General features: G+C 40.0%; 1 protein-coding gene across 1 annotated transcript in view; it reads right to left on the bottom strand.

Moving 5' to 3' along the window:
- FIG4 (FIG4 phosphoinositide 5-phosphatase) overlaps positions 1 to 17,130 on the bottom strand; it is a 98,463-nt gene that overhangs the window by 72,933 nt on the left and 8,400 nt on the right. Inside the window, exons 2-4 of the mRNA XM_003781817.3 lie at positions 12,809 to 12,907; positions 11,163 to 11,286; positions 2,940 to 3,096 (exon numbers count right to left, since the gene is read on the bottom strand). Coding sequence (XP_003781865.2) covers positions 2,940 to 3,096; positions 11,163 to 11,286; positions 12,809 to 12,907 — 380 coding nt within the window. The remainder of the gene's footprint in view (positions 1 to 2,939; positions 3,097 to 11,162; positions 11,287 to 12,808; positions 12,908 to 17,130) is intronic.

Below are 17,130 nucleotides of genomic sequence, written 5' to 3'. Positions count from 1 at the left end.
AAGAAAATTTGCTTATATTCCTGCTTTGCTAAGACTTTTGACTACAAACAAGTATCAGATTTTATCAAATTTATTTTCTGCAAATATTAAGATGATCATAATTTTCCTCAGCAATGTTTTAATGTGGTAAATTGCTCTGGGGATTTTCTAAAATTGATAAATCACGCATAGAAGAATAACCTCTACTTGTCATTGTGTATGAGATGTGTTGTACTGCATAGTACGGTATTTTATTTCCTATTATTTTACCCAATATTTTTACTTAAATGCATTATTGGATAACATAGTAAGTAGTTAAAAGTTTTTCCTATCTTACTGGAAGTAGTATTACTTCAATCTACCTATAACAACAAAAAAAAGGACATTAAACTGGGTAATGTCCATTTGCTATACACATTAATCATATTTTACTCTTTAAAGATATTCAAATTGCTACATTACAACTATTAGTTAATAGTATTTATATTACTATTCTTGGCTAACACAATGATGGAATTTTTAAATAATATAAATCTCTTTAACTTTTTCCTGTCCCTTGAATTCATGGGCACTGGTCAATCAGATTCACCTTCAGCCAACACAGTATGCCTGCCTATAAGCTGTAGGGCAGGTGTCCTCAAACTACAGCCCATGGGCCCTGCCTAGGACATTTATCCAGCCCGTCGGGTGTTTTTGCCACTGCTGCCTGTCCTGCTTAGCAGCCAACTCGTCCCAAGGCCAGTCCGGCTCTCCAAAGGTCTGAAGGACAGTGAATTGGCCCCCTGTTTAAAAAGTTTGAGGACCCCTGCTGTAGGGGATAGGATTGTTTTTTCAGTTAGCACAAAACTATATCTGGTAAACTATACTTACCTTCATCTGAAACAAATTATTTTTTAACAACCCCATTTCCAAATAATCATCAAAAGCAATGTCACATGGGTCCAGAAAATCATTATCTAAGCTCTCAAGTAAAAGAGCACATCACCTTTAAATTTTGGTTCAGAATAACACTACAGAAGTACAGAGTATAATTAAAATCTAAATTGGATCTATCCTAAAAACTTAGAAATACTGCTTTGCTAAATTTTCATCTTCCTAATATTAAATCAATTCAAACTTTATAATTTTGAATTTATCAATGTTAATAGCTTTTTCCCACAAGGGTCCAAAAATTCCCTCCAAAACATCTGAAGATTTCAAATGTACAAAATAATTAGGAAATACAGTATGTCCTTCTGAATTCACTGTTAGAGCCCTCTCCTTAAACACACATACAAACATTCTCTCTCTTTTAAATACACATTTTATTTTTCTAATCCACTTAACAGTAAGTAGCACATAGCTTGATACTTCACCCCTGAATATTTTAGCCTGGGTCTATTACAAACAAGAACAGTCTCCTAAATCTGTGGGCCCCAACAGCTGGGTCTTGGACTGGTACTAGTTAGGAACCCAGCTACAGAGCAGGCGTGAGCGGGGGGCAAGTGTGTGAAGCTCCATCTGTCTTTACAGTCACTCCCCATCGCTCACATCACCGCCTGAGCTCCTCCTCCTATCTCATCAGCAGCAGCACTCGACTCCCACAGGACTGCAAACCCTACTGCAAAACTGTGCATGTGAGGGATCGAGGTTGCAGGCTCCTCACGAGAATCTGACGCCTGATGGTCTGAGATGGAGCCGAGACAGTGATGCTAGTGTTGGGGAGTGGCTGCAGATACAGATTACCATTAGTACAGAGGTTTAACTGCACAGAGACCACAATAAACCATTTCATTATTTATTACAAAGTAATATGTGAAATAATAAAGCTCACAATAAATAAAATGTGCTTGAATCATCCTGAACCCGGCCCCCAGGGCTCCCAGTCTGTGGAACAACAGTCTTCCATGAAACTGGCCCCTGGTGCCCAAGAAGTTGGGGACTGTTGTCCTAAATAACCACAACGCTATTATCAAACTCAAAATTTAACACTGATTCAACATCCCAGTAAAGTTCTTTACAGCCCTGTGTGTATGTATGAGCACTCACGTGCGCATTTTAACCCAGGAACCAACAGAAATTCCCATGCTGCATTGGACTGTCATGTCTGTTTTAAAGTCTAGAGCAGTTCTGTGTTTTCTGTTTTTGATGACTTTCACATCTTTGAAGAGTCCAGACCAGTTGTCTTGCAGAAAGACCCACAGTGTGGGTTTATCAGATTATCTTCTCACCCTTAGGCTCGGCGCCTATAGCTCAACCGGCTAAGGCGCCAGCCACATACACCTAAGGTGGCGGGTTCGAATCCCCAGCCCGGACCCGCCAAACAACAATGACGGCTGCAACCAAAAAATAGCCGGGCGTTGTGGCGGGCGCCTGTAGTCCCAGCTACTTGGGAGGCGGAGGCAGGAGACTCGCTTGAGCCCAGGAGTTGGAGGTTGCTGTGAGCTGAGATGCCACGGCACTCTGCCCAGGGGGACAGCTTGAGGCTCTGTCTCAAAAAAAAAAAAAAAAAAGAATCTTCTCACCCTTAAGAATCAAGTTAAATTTTTAGCAAGACAACTATCAGGTAAAATTTGCCCTTTCCATTGCTTCACATTAAAAGGCAAATAATGTCAGTTTTGTCTCATTATTGCTGATGCCAAGTTTGATTATTTATTATTTTGCCATTTTTTCATCATAAAAATACTTTTTCCCATTGAAAGAGATCCATGGAGTTTAATATGTTGGGACTGTACGACTATTCTTCTCCTCAGTAACAACCCCTCACCTAAGGTTTTAGTAGCCGCTACTGACCTCGCCTGAATCAACTGTTACTGTTTTACTGAAGGTTTCTAGTAGCCCTAGAACAAAGGTGTAGAATTCTGAGCCAGCACCTCATGTTTTTACATACATTTATAATCCTTTGAATTTATTTTGTTTTCTAATTAATCTACCACATTAAAAAAAAAAAAGCAACAGCAGCAGTTACCATCAGTACATACCTGGCTTCATCAGGATGAGTGACCCGTACAGAATCATTGGGTATATAGATCATATTTGTGTCTTCAATCTTATATATTGCATGACCGCCAATATCTGCCATCTTCCTCCTTTTAGTTATTAGCACAATATAATAGCCTTCTAAAAACCTGACAAAACCTATGCAACAAAAAGGACAGATAAATGTGTTTTAGAAACTCAGTAATGCTTTTAAGTGCATATTTAAAAGGCCAAAGATGTTTGATGAATTTCCTGCTTTATTATTTCTATGATTTGTGGTCAAATTTTCCATGGTCTTAGAATTATTCTCTAGAGATATCTATGCTGACATTTATCTCACTTAAAAATATTATTCTAAACCATTTTATTTAATTTATTCATTCCTTTTAATCTCATTCCAGGTAGGACTGAGATGCCTTAAACAGAAATATATAAAAGATTAGGGAAACTTCTTCGATGGGTTATAGAGCTTCAGGTTTGTATAAGATGCATATAGGTAATACTGCTATACTGTACACTTAAAAATGATTAGGATGGTAAATTTTATATATATTATACCACAATTAAATATATACACACACACCCCCCATTGATAAAAATGAGGGAGGAAATTATAATAAATGAGATGATGCTCAAAAAACTAGTAAGATGAAGACAAGAAAAAAGTCATATATAAGAACACATCCTAAGGCCCCAGGTGCTATTCTCCACACTTGCCTTTGTGTTTTCTAACAGATAATGGAAAAAGGACACTATACACAGTCGCTGAAAGATAAAAAACCAAACCAGTTACCTTGAGAAGATATTGTCATTCTGAGAACTTGGAAATAAAATCCTAGAGTGATTCTTCATAAAAAGATATGAGATATAGGGAACAACAATCTCAGAAGAATTCTCCAGCAGTGTCAAGGACGTATTTCTTAAGGCCATTGCGTATGCCAAAATAAAACCCCAATGTCACTCTCTACATCTAAAATAATGCAGACAAGGCACACAGCTGAATGGTGGTCTAATTTCATTCGAAAATAAAATTTAAGTATCTATGGCAGCATTTCCCCAAATATACTGTCCATGAGCTACTAGTCCGCAAATTCCAGAGGGAGAGGCGTGGCTGTGTACAAATAAATCAGGGAAATATTGGACTAAAGAAACTTAAAACAAAACTTCCCAGAACCTCACAGTGCTGTGCTAACCTGTACTGGGAGCCATGACGGGAGATAATGACCAACTGCCCTTCCAGATGCATTTGAACATGGAATCCCCTTCCCCCAACTTTTAAAAAAGAAATGTACCAGTGGATAAATGCTCCAAGGAACACATTTTTGGGTAATGTTACTTAGAAGAACTAGCTTCAGGGACTCTGGATAACTAATGGCAAAACTGAGCTGGAAGCCAACTTAAACTAAAAAACCAATTTATATAAAGGATACTAAGGTGATCCATGACACGTGGACAACAGTGTGACTGGGCCTTGGAAATACCTGGACAAGATGTGCCTCTGAACATCTGCTTCAACTCTTATCTCTCCGCAAAGATCAGGCTCCTCCCTGGATGGGGGGTGGGGGGGGCACAACTGATGACAGCTCTAGACTCTCCATTCAAAAGCTTCACTGGGAAGAAATGGACTTTTTTTTTTTTTAAATCAAGTTCAATTTCAGAATTCCTAGGAAAGGACTTGGATTGACCCATCTTGGGTTGAGTACCCAGCCCTAGACCAATTAACTGTGGCCACGAGATAGGGTCACACTGCCTCAGAAAAGATTTTATACAAGTAGGTGACTTAGATGGGGCTGGTGAGGGGAAGGGAGAAGGTGATGTCAGTTCCCAGAAAAGTGGAGGTTTGAGCAAACAAAACTATGTAGCCAGAAAATTGTATATCCTTCGTGAAACTGTCCACAAGTATAAGGTGACCAGTTTTAACACTGGTAAAGCGGGACACCATGGCGGGGGAGGGTTCTTAATTAAAAATTTGGTCTATATGGAGCAACAAAAATTTTCATTGAATGCAAAAATAGTATTGTAATGTATGTATTTTTAATTTCAACATAAGTACAATTTACAAATATAATACATTAAAAAAATTATGTATAGGGCGGAGCCCGTGGCTCAAAGGAGTAGGGTGCCTGGTCCACCTGGGAGACCTTGCCCAGGAGGGGATTAGGGAGTTTACATTAGCCTTTTCATTTCCAAATGAAGTTACATTAACCTCTTCATTCCCAAATGGAGTTACATTAATCTTTTCAGCAGCCGACAGACAGACCGTATATTCCCTTCCGGTTGTCCTGCTGTTCCCTAGCTTGTCCTGCATTCTTTCTAAAAATCAAGACTTTTTTAAAACGCCATGGGATGCGGGACAAATTGTTAAAAATCGGGACTGTCCTGCCAAAAGGGGATGTCTGGTCACCTTACACAAGTATCATTTCTAACCGTTAGAGTTGTAACATAGAGTTACATTTTATGTCAATTCACTAGAATGCAGATGTTCTATACTGGTGATTAAAGAAAGGTCCATATGCATTAACATTCAGTAGCACAACATCCTCAGCAACACCCTAGTTCTCACAGAATCATGGTCAAAAATTGTCAGTCTCCCCAGACTTTGCTTTGGGCATTAAAAACAACTTGGTGGTGGAGAAGAGGGGAACACTTCTGAAATGGCAACGTGAAACAATGTGAACTGGTAAAAACTGTAGAATCAAAGGGGGAGCCAAGAATATTAGGTCCTGACACCTTTGCCCAGCTCACTCATAGGACAAGTCAGACATGCCACAGAAAGCTGACTTCTCATCAGAAGCAATGAAGGCCCACAAGGCAGTTGGACACATATTCAAAATATGGAAAGAAAAGAAACCATCAAGCAAGAATTTTTGATTTACCGGAACTATCTTTCAAAACTGCCTTGCACACTCATTCCCTCCCCCTCTCTCTGTCTCTCTCAGCATCTCCCCCTCCCCCAGAGTGTTAGAGTCTACAAAGCCTAAGCTAAGATCCCGGTGCTACGGAGTTTTGCTCTACAATTGGCAAATATCTATTATCTACATCTTGTTAGCTGACAAAAAAGAAAAAAAATACCATTTGACCATATTAACATAAATGAGCTGAAATCTTTAATGGAAAGATGCCTCAAGGATTTTATGAGCCAAGCCACTGAGAAAAAAAAAAAAAAGTTATTAAAATAATGAAAAACACTTATGTTTTAGTGATCCACAAAGCACAAAGTACTTTTTAAAAAATGTTCATTTAGGCCACTTTCCCCACTAGAGACTAGCCAAAAATTCCCTTATTACAGCTGAAGGACACAGCACAGAAAGGAAAATGAAAAAGGGGAGGACAGCCTCATTAACAGCAAGGTAGGAAGCAGTTATCAGAAAGGAAGAGGGAAAAGAAAACCTCAAAGACAGAATCTAATGGGGTTTGAGTAATAAATATTCACAAAATACTTTCCTTTTATTCTTGCCATATATTTATTTTTATGTAAAAAATTCTCAGTAACACTTTCCCCTGCATTCCAATTAAATTTGATATTCTTTGCTTCAGCCTATTCACATCATTCTATATTTCTGTTCATAATTTGTATGAATATATTACAAATATACAGCATCAAAGAGATTTTTTTCAGCACAAAGCTGTCAGTATATTATAAATCAGATTATGGCCAGGTGTGGGAGCTCATGCCTGTAACCCTAGCATTCTGGGAGGCTGAGGCGGAAGGGTTTGCTTGAGCTCAGGACTTTTGAGAGCAGCCAGAGCAAGAGCAAGACCCCATCGCTACTAACCAAAACCAAACAAAATGAACCCAGAAAAATTGGCAGGGTGTTGTGGTAGGCACCTGTAGTCCCAGCAGCTACTTGGGAGGCTGAGGCAGGAGGATTATCTGAACCCAGGAGTTTGAGGTTGCTGTGAGCAAGGCTGATCCCACAGCACTCTAGCTTGTCTCAAATAAATAAATACATAAATAAACTAGATTATTTTCCTCTTCTTTTTTACTATGATTTAGAAATGTCTCTCTTTTTAAGATTCCTTTCAGATACAGCCCACAATTAAGGGGCTTCAGTCTGGCACAGACACGCAGCAAGAGTGAACCTATTCATCACTCGAACATACTGAAAACCAGGGCACACTTTTTCATCTTCATTCTCTGTACTTCTGGCCCCAGGCCAATTTTGCTAAGTACTCTTCAGAAGATGACCATCATCATACAAAGGTGATTTCTCTCTCTCCAAAGTAAAGAAGGCTGTGTCACTTGAGTGGGATGCCAAGCAAAGTAAGGACAGTATGAAAGGATGAGTGATGTGGCTGGACGGGAGCCCCACTGGCCCACTCACAGGAAAGAATGCAGTGTCCTGTTTGGAGGATCACCATGCCAGCCAGCTGTTATCCTGAAAGCCTTTGATGAGGACAACACTCCAACAGAGAAGTATGAAAAATCTCCACAAGGTACCTAGTGCCTTTGCACAACAGAGCTCTCTGGAAGCCAAGTGACGTCTCTAGTGTCAAGGCACACTGCTTTCCCACTAGTCTAAGGTTCTCACTCTGTTGTTGTTCTTGTTGTTATCTTGGATCTTCGAGCTACCTTTAATGGTGCTGGTTTACAAAACAGTCCATCACTTAGTCTACCACGATGACACTTCCTATTGTACCACTCTCCTCCAACATGAGCAGCTGAGACAGCACCATCCGACAGGTGACAGAGGCAGAAAAAGGACACAGGCAAAAGGGGCTGGGGTCTTGGTGCCTGTGGCTCAAGTGGCTAAGGTGCCAGCCACATACACCTAAGGTGGCGGGTTCGAATCCAGCCCAGCCTGCCAAACAACAATGACGGCTGCAACCAAAAAAAAAAAAAGCCAGGCGTTGTGGTGGGCCCCTGTGGTCCCAGCTACCTGGGAGGCTGAGGCAGGAGACTCTCTTGAGCCCAGGAGTTGGAGGTTGCTGTGAGCTGTGATGCCACGGCACTCTACCCAGGGGGACAGCTTGAGGCTCTGTCTCAAAAAAAAAAAGGGGGGGGGGAGCTGGGATGGTCACAGAGACAAAGAGTAGTATGGGGCTCAGGACCAGACAAAATGACTTCGTGATGAATGTTCATGCTGCCATCCAGTGGGCCCCCCAACTTCTGCTGGCTGTCAAATAACAATGGAGCAGATTGGGAATCAGCAAGGTAGCTATAAGACTGGATCAACCCACGTTTACAGATCAGAAAACCTCGTAGGTCAGGAGTACTCAAAATTTAGTCTAGGCACCAGTGCTGGCCCATGAACTTCTGCTACTGGTGAGAAGACAAGTAAACAAACTGAGAGTTAGGGTTTCGAGTAAAGAAACTGAGAGTTAGGGAAAATGCGAGATGGCCACCTTTGTGTGCGAGATCAATGACCTTGCTTTGCACAGGACACAGCCTAGTTTGGGTATTGTGTTTTGTGGTACTGGTCTGTGACATATTTGAGGGTGGGGGGAAACTGGTCCTTACTACAGGGAGTTGAGAAGGACTGCTAGAGATTCTTACAGAGTTGGACTAAATGGACCATGATAATAGCCGAAAACATTCCAACAAAAATATCCACAAATCAGGCATGCTGACAAAGTGAATAAAGAAAATATTTTAGCCACGGAATGAAAGACAACCATTCTAGTCAGTTCATGCATGCATTATTTTGACAACCAGACCATGCATTTCTCAAAGATAAGTAGTTTGCGTTCTATAATTTCAGTTTCTGTCATTATTTCTATGATAGTACAAGAAGAATTATAGGCCTTTATTAACTCCCTGTTTACTCTTCAATGATTCTAGCCTTTCTTTACGTGGCTGAACTAAAATACATAAAGTGCCTTTCCACAGAAATTCTAAATATTTAATCTGTCTCTTTATATGTACGTTTCTCAGTGATTTCACTGTCCCAAGAACAGTCTCAAACCTCAGAGGCCTCCAACTGTAAGAGATACAGCTAAGATTGTCACCTTTAAGAGAGACTTGGAGACACCTTCAGCTCATACCCAGAATTTATTAACCGATACTTGGGTTTAAAATGAATGTCTGATTACAAACTTGGCTATCAATTGATTCGAATAAAGCTTCTGATCTTACAAGCTGGGTTATCGATAAATTAAAAAATGTGGCTAGGAATAACTACAAAAAGTGAACATGTCGAGGACAATGAAAAGTGACCAAAGCACCACAGAAACAAAACAGTACAATAGCCTAGTGGCCCCTTAATCTAAAAGCAAACAACCCAATATGACTCCAGAATACCCAAGAGAAGCTATTTTTTTAAAACGTTCAATAACTGATTTTTCCTTTGTTTCACTGAATCACCAAGAAAGTTTCAATATTGAATAATAATGCCTTGGCTAATAAGGCATTCAATATTACACACACCTTAGGAAATTTCCATCAAAAAAGCTGTAATAAAATATCAGCATTTAAAGGAATAAGCATAAACTATTAAGTAACATTTAAATTAGAACCTACAGTATTTCACTTCAAGTTTTTTTCTTAAATTTAAAATATAAGCACGACCTAACGTGGAATTTAACATACATGTAGTGAGGAATTTATAGACTGTAATCACATGAATTCCCATGACTATACAGATATACACCTGCCCACACTCATCCATTCAACATAGAACTACAGGAGCCTTGTCAAGACCAAGCAGAAGGCCTGTAGAAGGAGCCAGGCCTGGGGAGAAACCAGTCATTCAAGACCACCCTTAACTTCCCTGGCAGCCACCTAACACACAAAATGGTCCTAACAGGATCACATATGATGATTTATGAAAGCACACTAAGAAAAGCAAACTCCAAATGTGGCAGAATATAATCAAAATTTCAACAAATACAGAATCATAAAATAGAAAGTGCTCATTATTAAATATAAAAATTTAAAACTGCATATTAATTTTGTTAACAGCCACAGAAATCATTTATTCATTATTACATATAGTCCAGTGGATTTAATATACACAAAGATAACTTTCTAATTGTTTGAGGGAGGGAAAGACTCCACATCAGGTTCTGGCAGCAGAGGTGATGGCATGTGATTGCCCTCAGCTTTGGCTTCCAGTCCCCAAGCAATCTGGCCTGGCCCAACTATTCTGCACCATTCCAGCACCCCAGGTGGCCTCTGCTGCCACCCTGCCTGGCGTTTCCTCCTTTCTTCCCACATTCATCCATACTTTGTTCTCCTTCAGGATCCAGCTCACGTCTCACCTACTATAGGAAATCTTTCCTGGCCATTCCAGGATCAAGTAATTTACCTCTTATGTGAGCCCCAGCACCATTTAATTTAAAATATACAGTGTGGCTCGTAATTATAATCTTGGAGTTGTTTCATGGGTATTGGTTTTTGTCTTCTGTCCCCAGTCAGGGAAGAGCTCAGGGTACAGTGAAGACAGGTTTACTGACCCACCACGGGGAGGAACTGGTGCCCAACAGAGGAGCTATGGAGCATCTCACTCACGGAAAGACATCATTAGAGGACTGGGGGAAGGGTGGAGCTTACGTAAAACTCAAATGAAGAGGCTCGACCCAAAGCAGAACTGTACTGAAAGAGATCAATATCAAGTCTGAACTATGAAGTGGACTCAGGGTCCTGTTTCCTTGAAAACAATAAAACTAGTGTACTCTGGAATACTGTGTCCAGAAACCCCTGCTCTGAAGCACTGCATTTAAGCTGTCAATCGAAACTGCTTCTCAGTGTCACAGTGACTTAGGTTGCTGAGGTTAAGAGGAGGATGGTTTATCTTATAACTTCAAATAGCAAAGTTTCTAATGATCTGTGATTTTAAAGAACAATTTCTCAGTAAGTTAAAAAAGCAGCAGTCATCCAAAGATAGGGGTTGTGACATTTTACAACTGTAGCTTGTCCTTGGGAGAAATTCCCGTTGGATTTAAATTTGGTTTTACTGTTTTCTGGCTAATGAATGGCAGGGCAGATGTTTATAGTCTGGGCTAATTTTCACTTTTTGGCTCCTCAACAAGCCTAACAGCAGACTCCTCAAATTCTAAAAAACACTTTTATATTTGCTCATATCCTATAGAGAACTGAGCAGTGCTGAGCACACAAGCTGATAACAGGTAAGTACTGCTTGATATCTGACTCATGGAGAATGAAGTTTGAAACAACCAAAGCCACAGAGAGTAGGTTGTAATTATAAAGCCCTATAGTCTTACATACTCTTCTTAAATAGTCTATGTAGGAAAAAAACGTAGTGAGAGAGAGGCAGATTTCTTACCTACAACACCAAAAGCTGAAACAGCTCGAAATAACCCGGAGGATCCTTTCTGCCCCATCTTTGTTCTATTCCCTAGATCCAAACGGCCAAGAAGTTCCCTCACTTCTTGTTGAGTATACACATGCTAAAAATAAGCACATTTAATCTGTGAGGTTATGCTTACTCTTATTTATTATTTACTCATGAAAACTGAAAGTTGCCTGTAAAATCATTAGCTACTTCACAGAGAAGTATATAGTAACCCATGACTAAGTGATATTTTAAAAATTTAACAAGTTCTTTATCATTAGCAATTAAGGTTGGTTATTGGATCATGTTGCTATACTAAAAAATTATGTTGATACTTTATATCCTAAACCAGAGATGTTCAGAGATTTAAGAAATCCACAGGCAAATTTCAAGAAGTATGTGATTCCCTTAAAACTACAGCAAAAATTTGGGGTGTATATATATATATTTTTTTTTATGAGAAGGCCCACAGCTTTTCTTAGCTTTTCTTAGCTTCTCAAAGGGCTCCCTCTTCAACCACCCTCAGCCTGAAATAAAGCCAAGAACTATTACATTAATAAAGATTCCCAGACAGGTGGGGGTAGGTGGGGGAAGGTGGGGGAAATGGACTTCTGCCAATAGTGCGGGAAATCATAACAAAGAATTTACCTAAAGTTTGGTGGCTCATGCCTGTAATCCTAGACCTCTGGGAGGCTAAGGCAGGTGGATTGCCTGAGCTCAGGAGTTTGAGACCAGCCTGAGCAAGAATGAGATCCATCTCTAAAACATGGCCAGGCATTGTGGGGGGTGCCTGTAGTCCCAGCTACTTGGGAGGCTGAGGCAAGAGGATCACATGAACCCAGGAGTTTGAGGTTGCTATAAGCTGTGATGCCACGGCACTCTACCCAGGGCAACAAAGTGAGACTCTGTCTCAAAATAATTAAATAAAAATTTAAAAACAACAATTTACCTACAGTTATTATAATTCCATAAATAGTTCTGCAAAAGTTCAGGGAAAATGGGTTCCAAACTGTAGCTACTATCATACTTGAGAAACTAGGATTCTATATACATTCAGAAATATCCACAGACGGGAACTTTGATGCAAAAAGTCAAGTTCTTTCATTTGAAAAAGTTAAAATTAACTGCATTTTAACAGTTATTAAAAGTAACACCACCATACTGTATTTAACTTCTGACGAAGACCTGCGTGTTTTTGTGCCACCTGAACTCCAAATAATACAATATCTGGATAAAAACAGCTTAACATTTCTTTAGTATATAGCAAGCATCAGAGGAGGTCCCAGAGGTAATTCTTAACATAATAAAAAGTCTGTAGTGTAGAAACCTTCATGTTACAGCACAGTAACAGGTAATCTCTTTGGTAGACGCAATATTAAGTTACTCCAAATTCTTAAAATATCAACTCTCTAAGAAAATATATTCATTATCATATCCAAACCAAAATGTGGTGAGAGTATAATTCTGGTATTTTTCTTGACATCAGTAATTTCTAGGAAACAGATTCAAATTCTAGCTAATCAAGAAAAATAACTTATTTTTAGATGCATGCTAAAAAATTACTATATCACTACAAACTATAAGGATATCTTATATTCCTTAAAAAAAAAGTATGAAAATTTCTGGAAGATACTTACCCTGTCATCAATTATGACCAAATCTTTTGGTTCTGTTCTATCAATTTTCAAGACTCGGTACTTCGTCTCTGCATGATTGCTTCCAACTAGGAAGTATCTCTATAAATAACAAGGAATGTCATCAGTTTCTTTAGGTATTTTACGCTATACATATCTTGTAACCACTTCAGTCTTTGAAATTAAATACAGTAGTAAAGTCAGGTTTTTACTTTTTAAACAACTATTTCTGTTAACTGGCAGATTAAAGAAAGGCTGATTCCAAAGGGCCAATTATAAAATTGAAATATTCCTAATGGTTTCATGATAAGTATCAGTCTGATTACTGAAATGTGCCCAGTAACCATGTCAGATGAATTTAATCATATTATAAAATTAGAGATTAAACTGATTAGAGACTGATGTTCAAGCTTTGCTAGGAAGAAGTTCTAGTAAGAATTAGAAAGCGCAACATATAACTAGAAATGCTTAGACAATTATAGCTAATAAAATATTGACAGTTTATCATATAAATCTTTACAAATTTTCAATAGAAGTCTGAAAGTGACTTTAATATAAGAACTATAATAATCAACCCCCAAGCCTTGTAAAAGATTAAAATGGTTATATTTTCCCAAATGGCCTTTTATAAATAAGCTACAAGAAATAATATTTTTCCTTTCCTTGGAGCATTACCCCTGAACACAGAATGGCCCCAGGTTGGGAGACGGCCCCAATCTGTTAGTAACCTGTCTTCCTCCTCAGGAGGGACCTGCTCTGCAAATTAACCACCATGCATACCATGTAACAGCAGACACATGAAGTGGACAAAACACAGGAAGGGCACTTCACTCATCTGGGGAGGGTCAGAGCAAGCTACCCAGAGGGGCTGGCACTGTCCTGACACGGAGTTTGGCCTTAAAGTTACCTACACAAGACTTTGTGCACTGAGCCAAGACAGGACAAGTGACACCATCCATCTCCCCTGCCACACTCCACTCATCACCTGTTACCCCCAAAGCACAGATGCTTACTTACTGAAGGCCTTATCTAAATTTGACTGGAACCTATCTGTCCCCTAATATAAGCACCTCAGAAAGCTGAGACTCTCGCCCCTCTTCCTGGCCAAACAGCACAATACAGTCCCACAGGCACTGGACAAGTGTTAGGGGACAAAACAATCACCTATCACAGAGTAACCATTTAATTTATCGGGTAATTTTCTATAGCATGCAAAGTTACACTCCCCCATCATTTCTAGGTAAGTACCCAGAAAGATGACTCTTTTAAGTCAACTACTCAGTAGGAAGTACATCACAGCTTTAAGGGGAGGTAAAAAAATCCCTGAATAAAATTCCTAGAATTTTAATACAGCCCAGGAAACTTAAAGATTAATTGCAATTGAATTATTGTTTGTCGATTTGGAATAAAAAGACAAATATAAATCCTGACATGTGAGTGGGCAAATGTGTAATTAGCCTTTGGAGCCCACAAAGAAAGGCAGAGCTACACTTCCCATGGCCAGATCCTTCCAAAGACTCCACCAATAAGAGGAGCCCAAAGCTAAAATCCACCGAATTTCAAAACTGATCTGAGTGGTGAGAAAGAAATGGGAAGCAATATCACTAACCACATTCTAATTCTTCTAAAATAGACTGAGATGAATCCTAAAAATGCTTTGTGCAGAGAACAGCGGCCCCATGTGGAGTCAGTTACTCCGAGAAGCAGGCACCAGTCGGCCAGGGACAGCAGAATTGCTATCTGCACTGCCCTCTGGTGGGCAGTTGGCCATTTACTTTCACATCAGTTTTTTAAAAGAGGTAACTTTTCCACAAAGGCCTTGTATCCCTCCCATTGAATGTATAAACACTCTAAGTATGTATATCCTTAGACTTTGCTACATTTACTAGTCTGCTTCAAAATGGATCTCTGCATTGTGGGGATTAAAAACTTCTCTGAAATATGGTCGGGCTTGGTGGCTCACACCTGTAATTCTAACATTTTGGAAGGTTTGAGAGGGAGGATCGCTTAAGGCCAGGAGTTCAAGACTGGCCTGGGCAACACAGGGAGCCCCTGTCTCTACAAACAAAGATTAAAAATCAGATGGTTGTGTTGGCATGTCCAGGTAATCCCAGCTCCTCAAGAGGCAGGAGGATCACTTGAGCCCAGGAGTTCAGAGGAGAGATCTCAGCAGGTGCTACAGCACAAACAGATTTAAAGCCATGGGACTCAGTTTACCTGCTAGGCTGAGTGAGAATAGGGAGCAGAGCCCTGAAAAGCTACCCTGTGGAATTCCATTACTTAGAGCAGCAGTTCTCAACCTGTGGGTCACAACCCCTTTGCAACAATGAAAATACATCCTGTGTATCAGATATTTACATTACGATTCATAACAGTAGCAAATTACAGTTATGAAGTAGCAACAAAAATAATTTTATGGTTGGGAGTCACCACAACATGAGGAACTGTATTAAAGGGTCGCGGCATTAGGAGGCATTAGGAAGGTTGAGAACCACTGACTTAGAGGCTGGATCTGGAGAAGGAACCAGCTGAGAAGACTTGAGTGGAACGGCCAGTGAATGGCAAAACCCCAACACAGGGTGGACGCCTCAAAGCAGGGGAGGAGGTCATTTGGAATAGGAGGAAGCAGTCACATCCACATCAAACACTGCTGGGAAGTCAAGTGAGATGAGAACAGAGTAGTGCCCAGCACATGACAACTGGAGCCTGTGAGCGGCCCTCTGTGGCAGTCCCGCTGATGGGGTGAGGACAAAATCCACAACAAAGCTGGCTGAAGAGCACAGGAGTAGAATTCTGGATGAAGACGGAAGAGTGAACGCCTCTATTCTTCCCAAACATAGCCATAGTGAAGTTTTTTGCATTTGTTTTTGGTTCAAGTCCCAAAGGCAAAAGGAGGAGTGAAGGAGAGATAACAGGCAATCAATCAATCAAAACTGCAAAGTATGCCGGCTTAAAAAGCTGCACCCTCAACTGGCAGCAGCAGAGTCAAGAAGTAATCCAGTTTACACTCCACGTCCTGAATTTCCAAATGCCTTGGAAACAGGAGGCACCTGACGCCTCTAGACTAGAATATCAGAAGAGAAGAACAAGATAGTACAACCTTCTAAAGAGAAGAAAAAAAAAAACAGTTAAAGATGAAAATAGAATAATATTAGAAATTCTCAGCAGCAACACTGGAAGGTGGAAGGCAGGGCCATAATGCCTTCAAAATTCTAAGGGACAATTCACTTTAGTTTTTAAATCTAGTGTTAATTTTATCAAACCTGAGGTTGCACAGGACTCTGGTAGACATGTATGGGCTTAAAAAAATTACCTCCCATGAATTCTTCCTCATGATGCAATAAAGGAAGTACTCCACCAAAGTGAGGGCATGATAGAGAGGAAATTATAGGATTTGGAACAACAGGGAAATCGTCAGAAGAGAGAAGCTAGGGTGATGGTGAAGGGAAACCCCAGGATGGCGGCCACAGTGCAAGGGCCTTGGGAGCAGCCAGTCCGGACTGAAGTCACTGCTTCAAGAACATGAAACCCAGGAAAGTACCTAAGGCGTATGAATGTGTCGAGAGGAAATTGACATATTCGAGGGAAATGTAAGTTTCCTTATAAATCTTATAAAAACATAGTAAGAATCAGGGATTGAGGGAAGAAGGAAAGGTCACTCTGAAGTAGAGAAAAGCCCACAGTTCAAATGGTGAAAACGAAAGGGACAGAGAAAATGCCCAGGAGTAACAGGGAAGGAAAGAGAGCAGTAACCGGGGACCTAAGATTGCCATCTATCAGGCAGGCGTCAGCTGGGACTGCTTGGATGCATATATACATGTAAATAGGTGCATATGAATCAACACTGCTGGGGAAAATGTTTGTGGATATGTTGGGGTGGAGAATTAGGACACAAAAAAAGCTATATTAAAATGCCCATTAAGATAGAAAATTATTTGAGCAGCTCTCTTTTGGAAGCTAAGTGTCAGTGTTCAAGAGAAAGCTTACAATTTTAATATGTAGCCTTACCAGGGGTATCTCTGTATAAAGATGAGTATGTTTCTAAGACGTATACTTGAAATCCAAGTGGAATACAACAGCTAATCCATTTAACAGGAAACTCGGTATCTACTAACATTATTTCCTTTTATAATGACAGGCTAATTAATCACTCACTTTTCATCTGAGGGAGGAAAATCAGCTTTCTTGAAAGGGAAGAAATTTGAGGCTGTATGACAGCTTCAATTAACATTAAACTTCACTTGAACTTTCAGATTAAATGTAGTATTTTTAACGATCACCATGAAGTTACTTCTCACAATCTAACAGCGTCACCGGCCTGCCCC

The sequence above is a fragment of the Otolemur garnettii genome, unplaced genomic scaffold, assembly GCF_000181295.1.
Source record: "Otolemur garnettii isolate 467f Iridium unplaced genomic scaffold, OtoGar3 scaffold00002, whole genome shotgun sequence".
NCBI lineage: Eukaryota > Metazoa > Chordata > Mammalia > Primates > Galagidae > Otolemur > Otolemur garnettii.
This window is presented reverse-complemented; position numbering and strand designations above follow the sequence as displayed.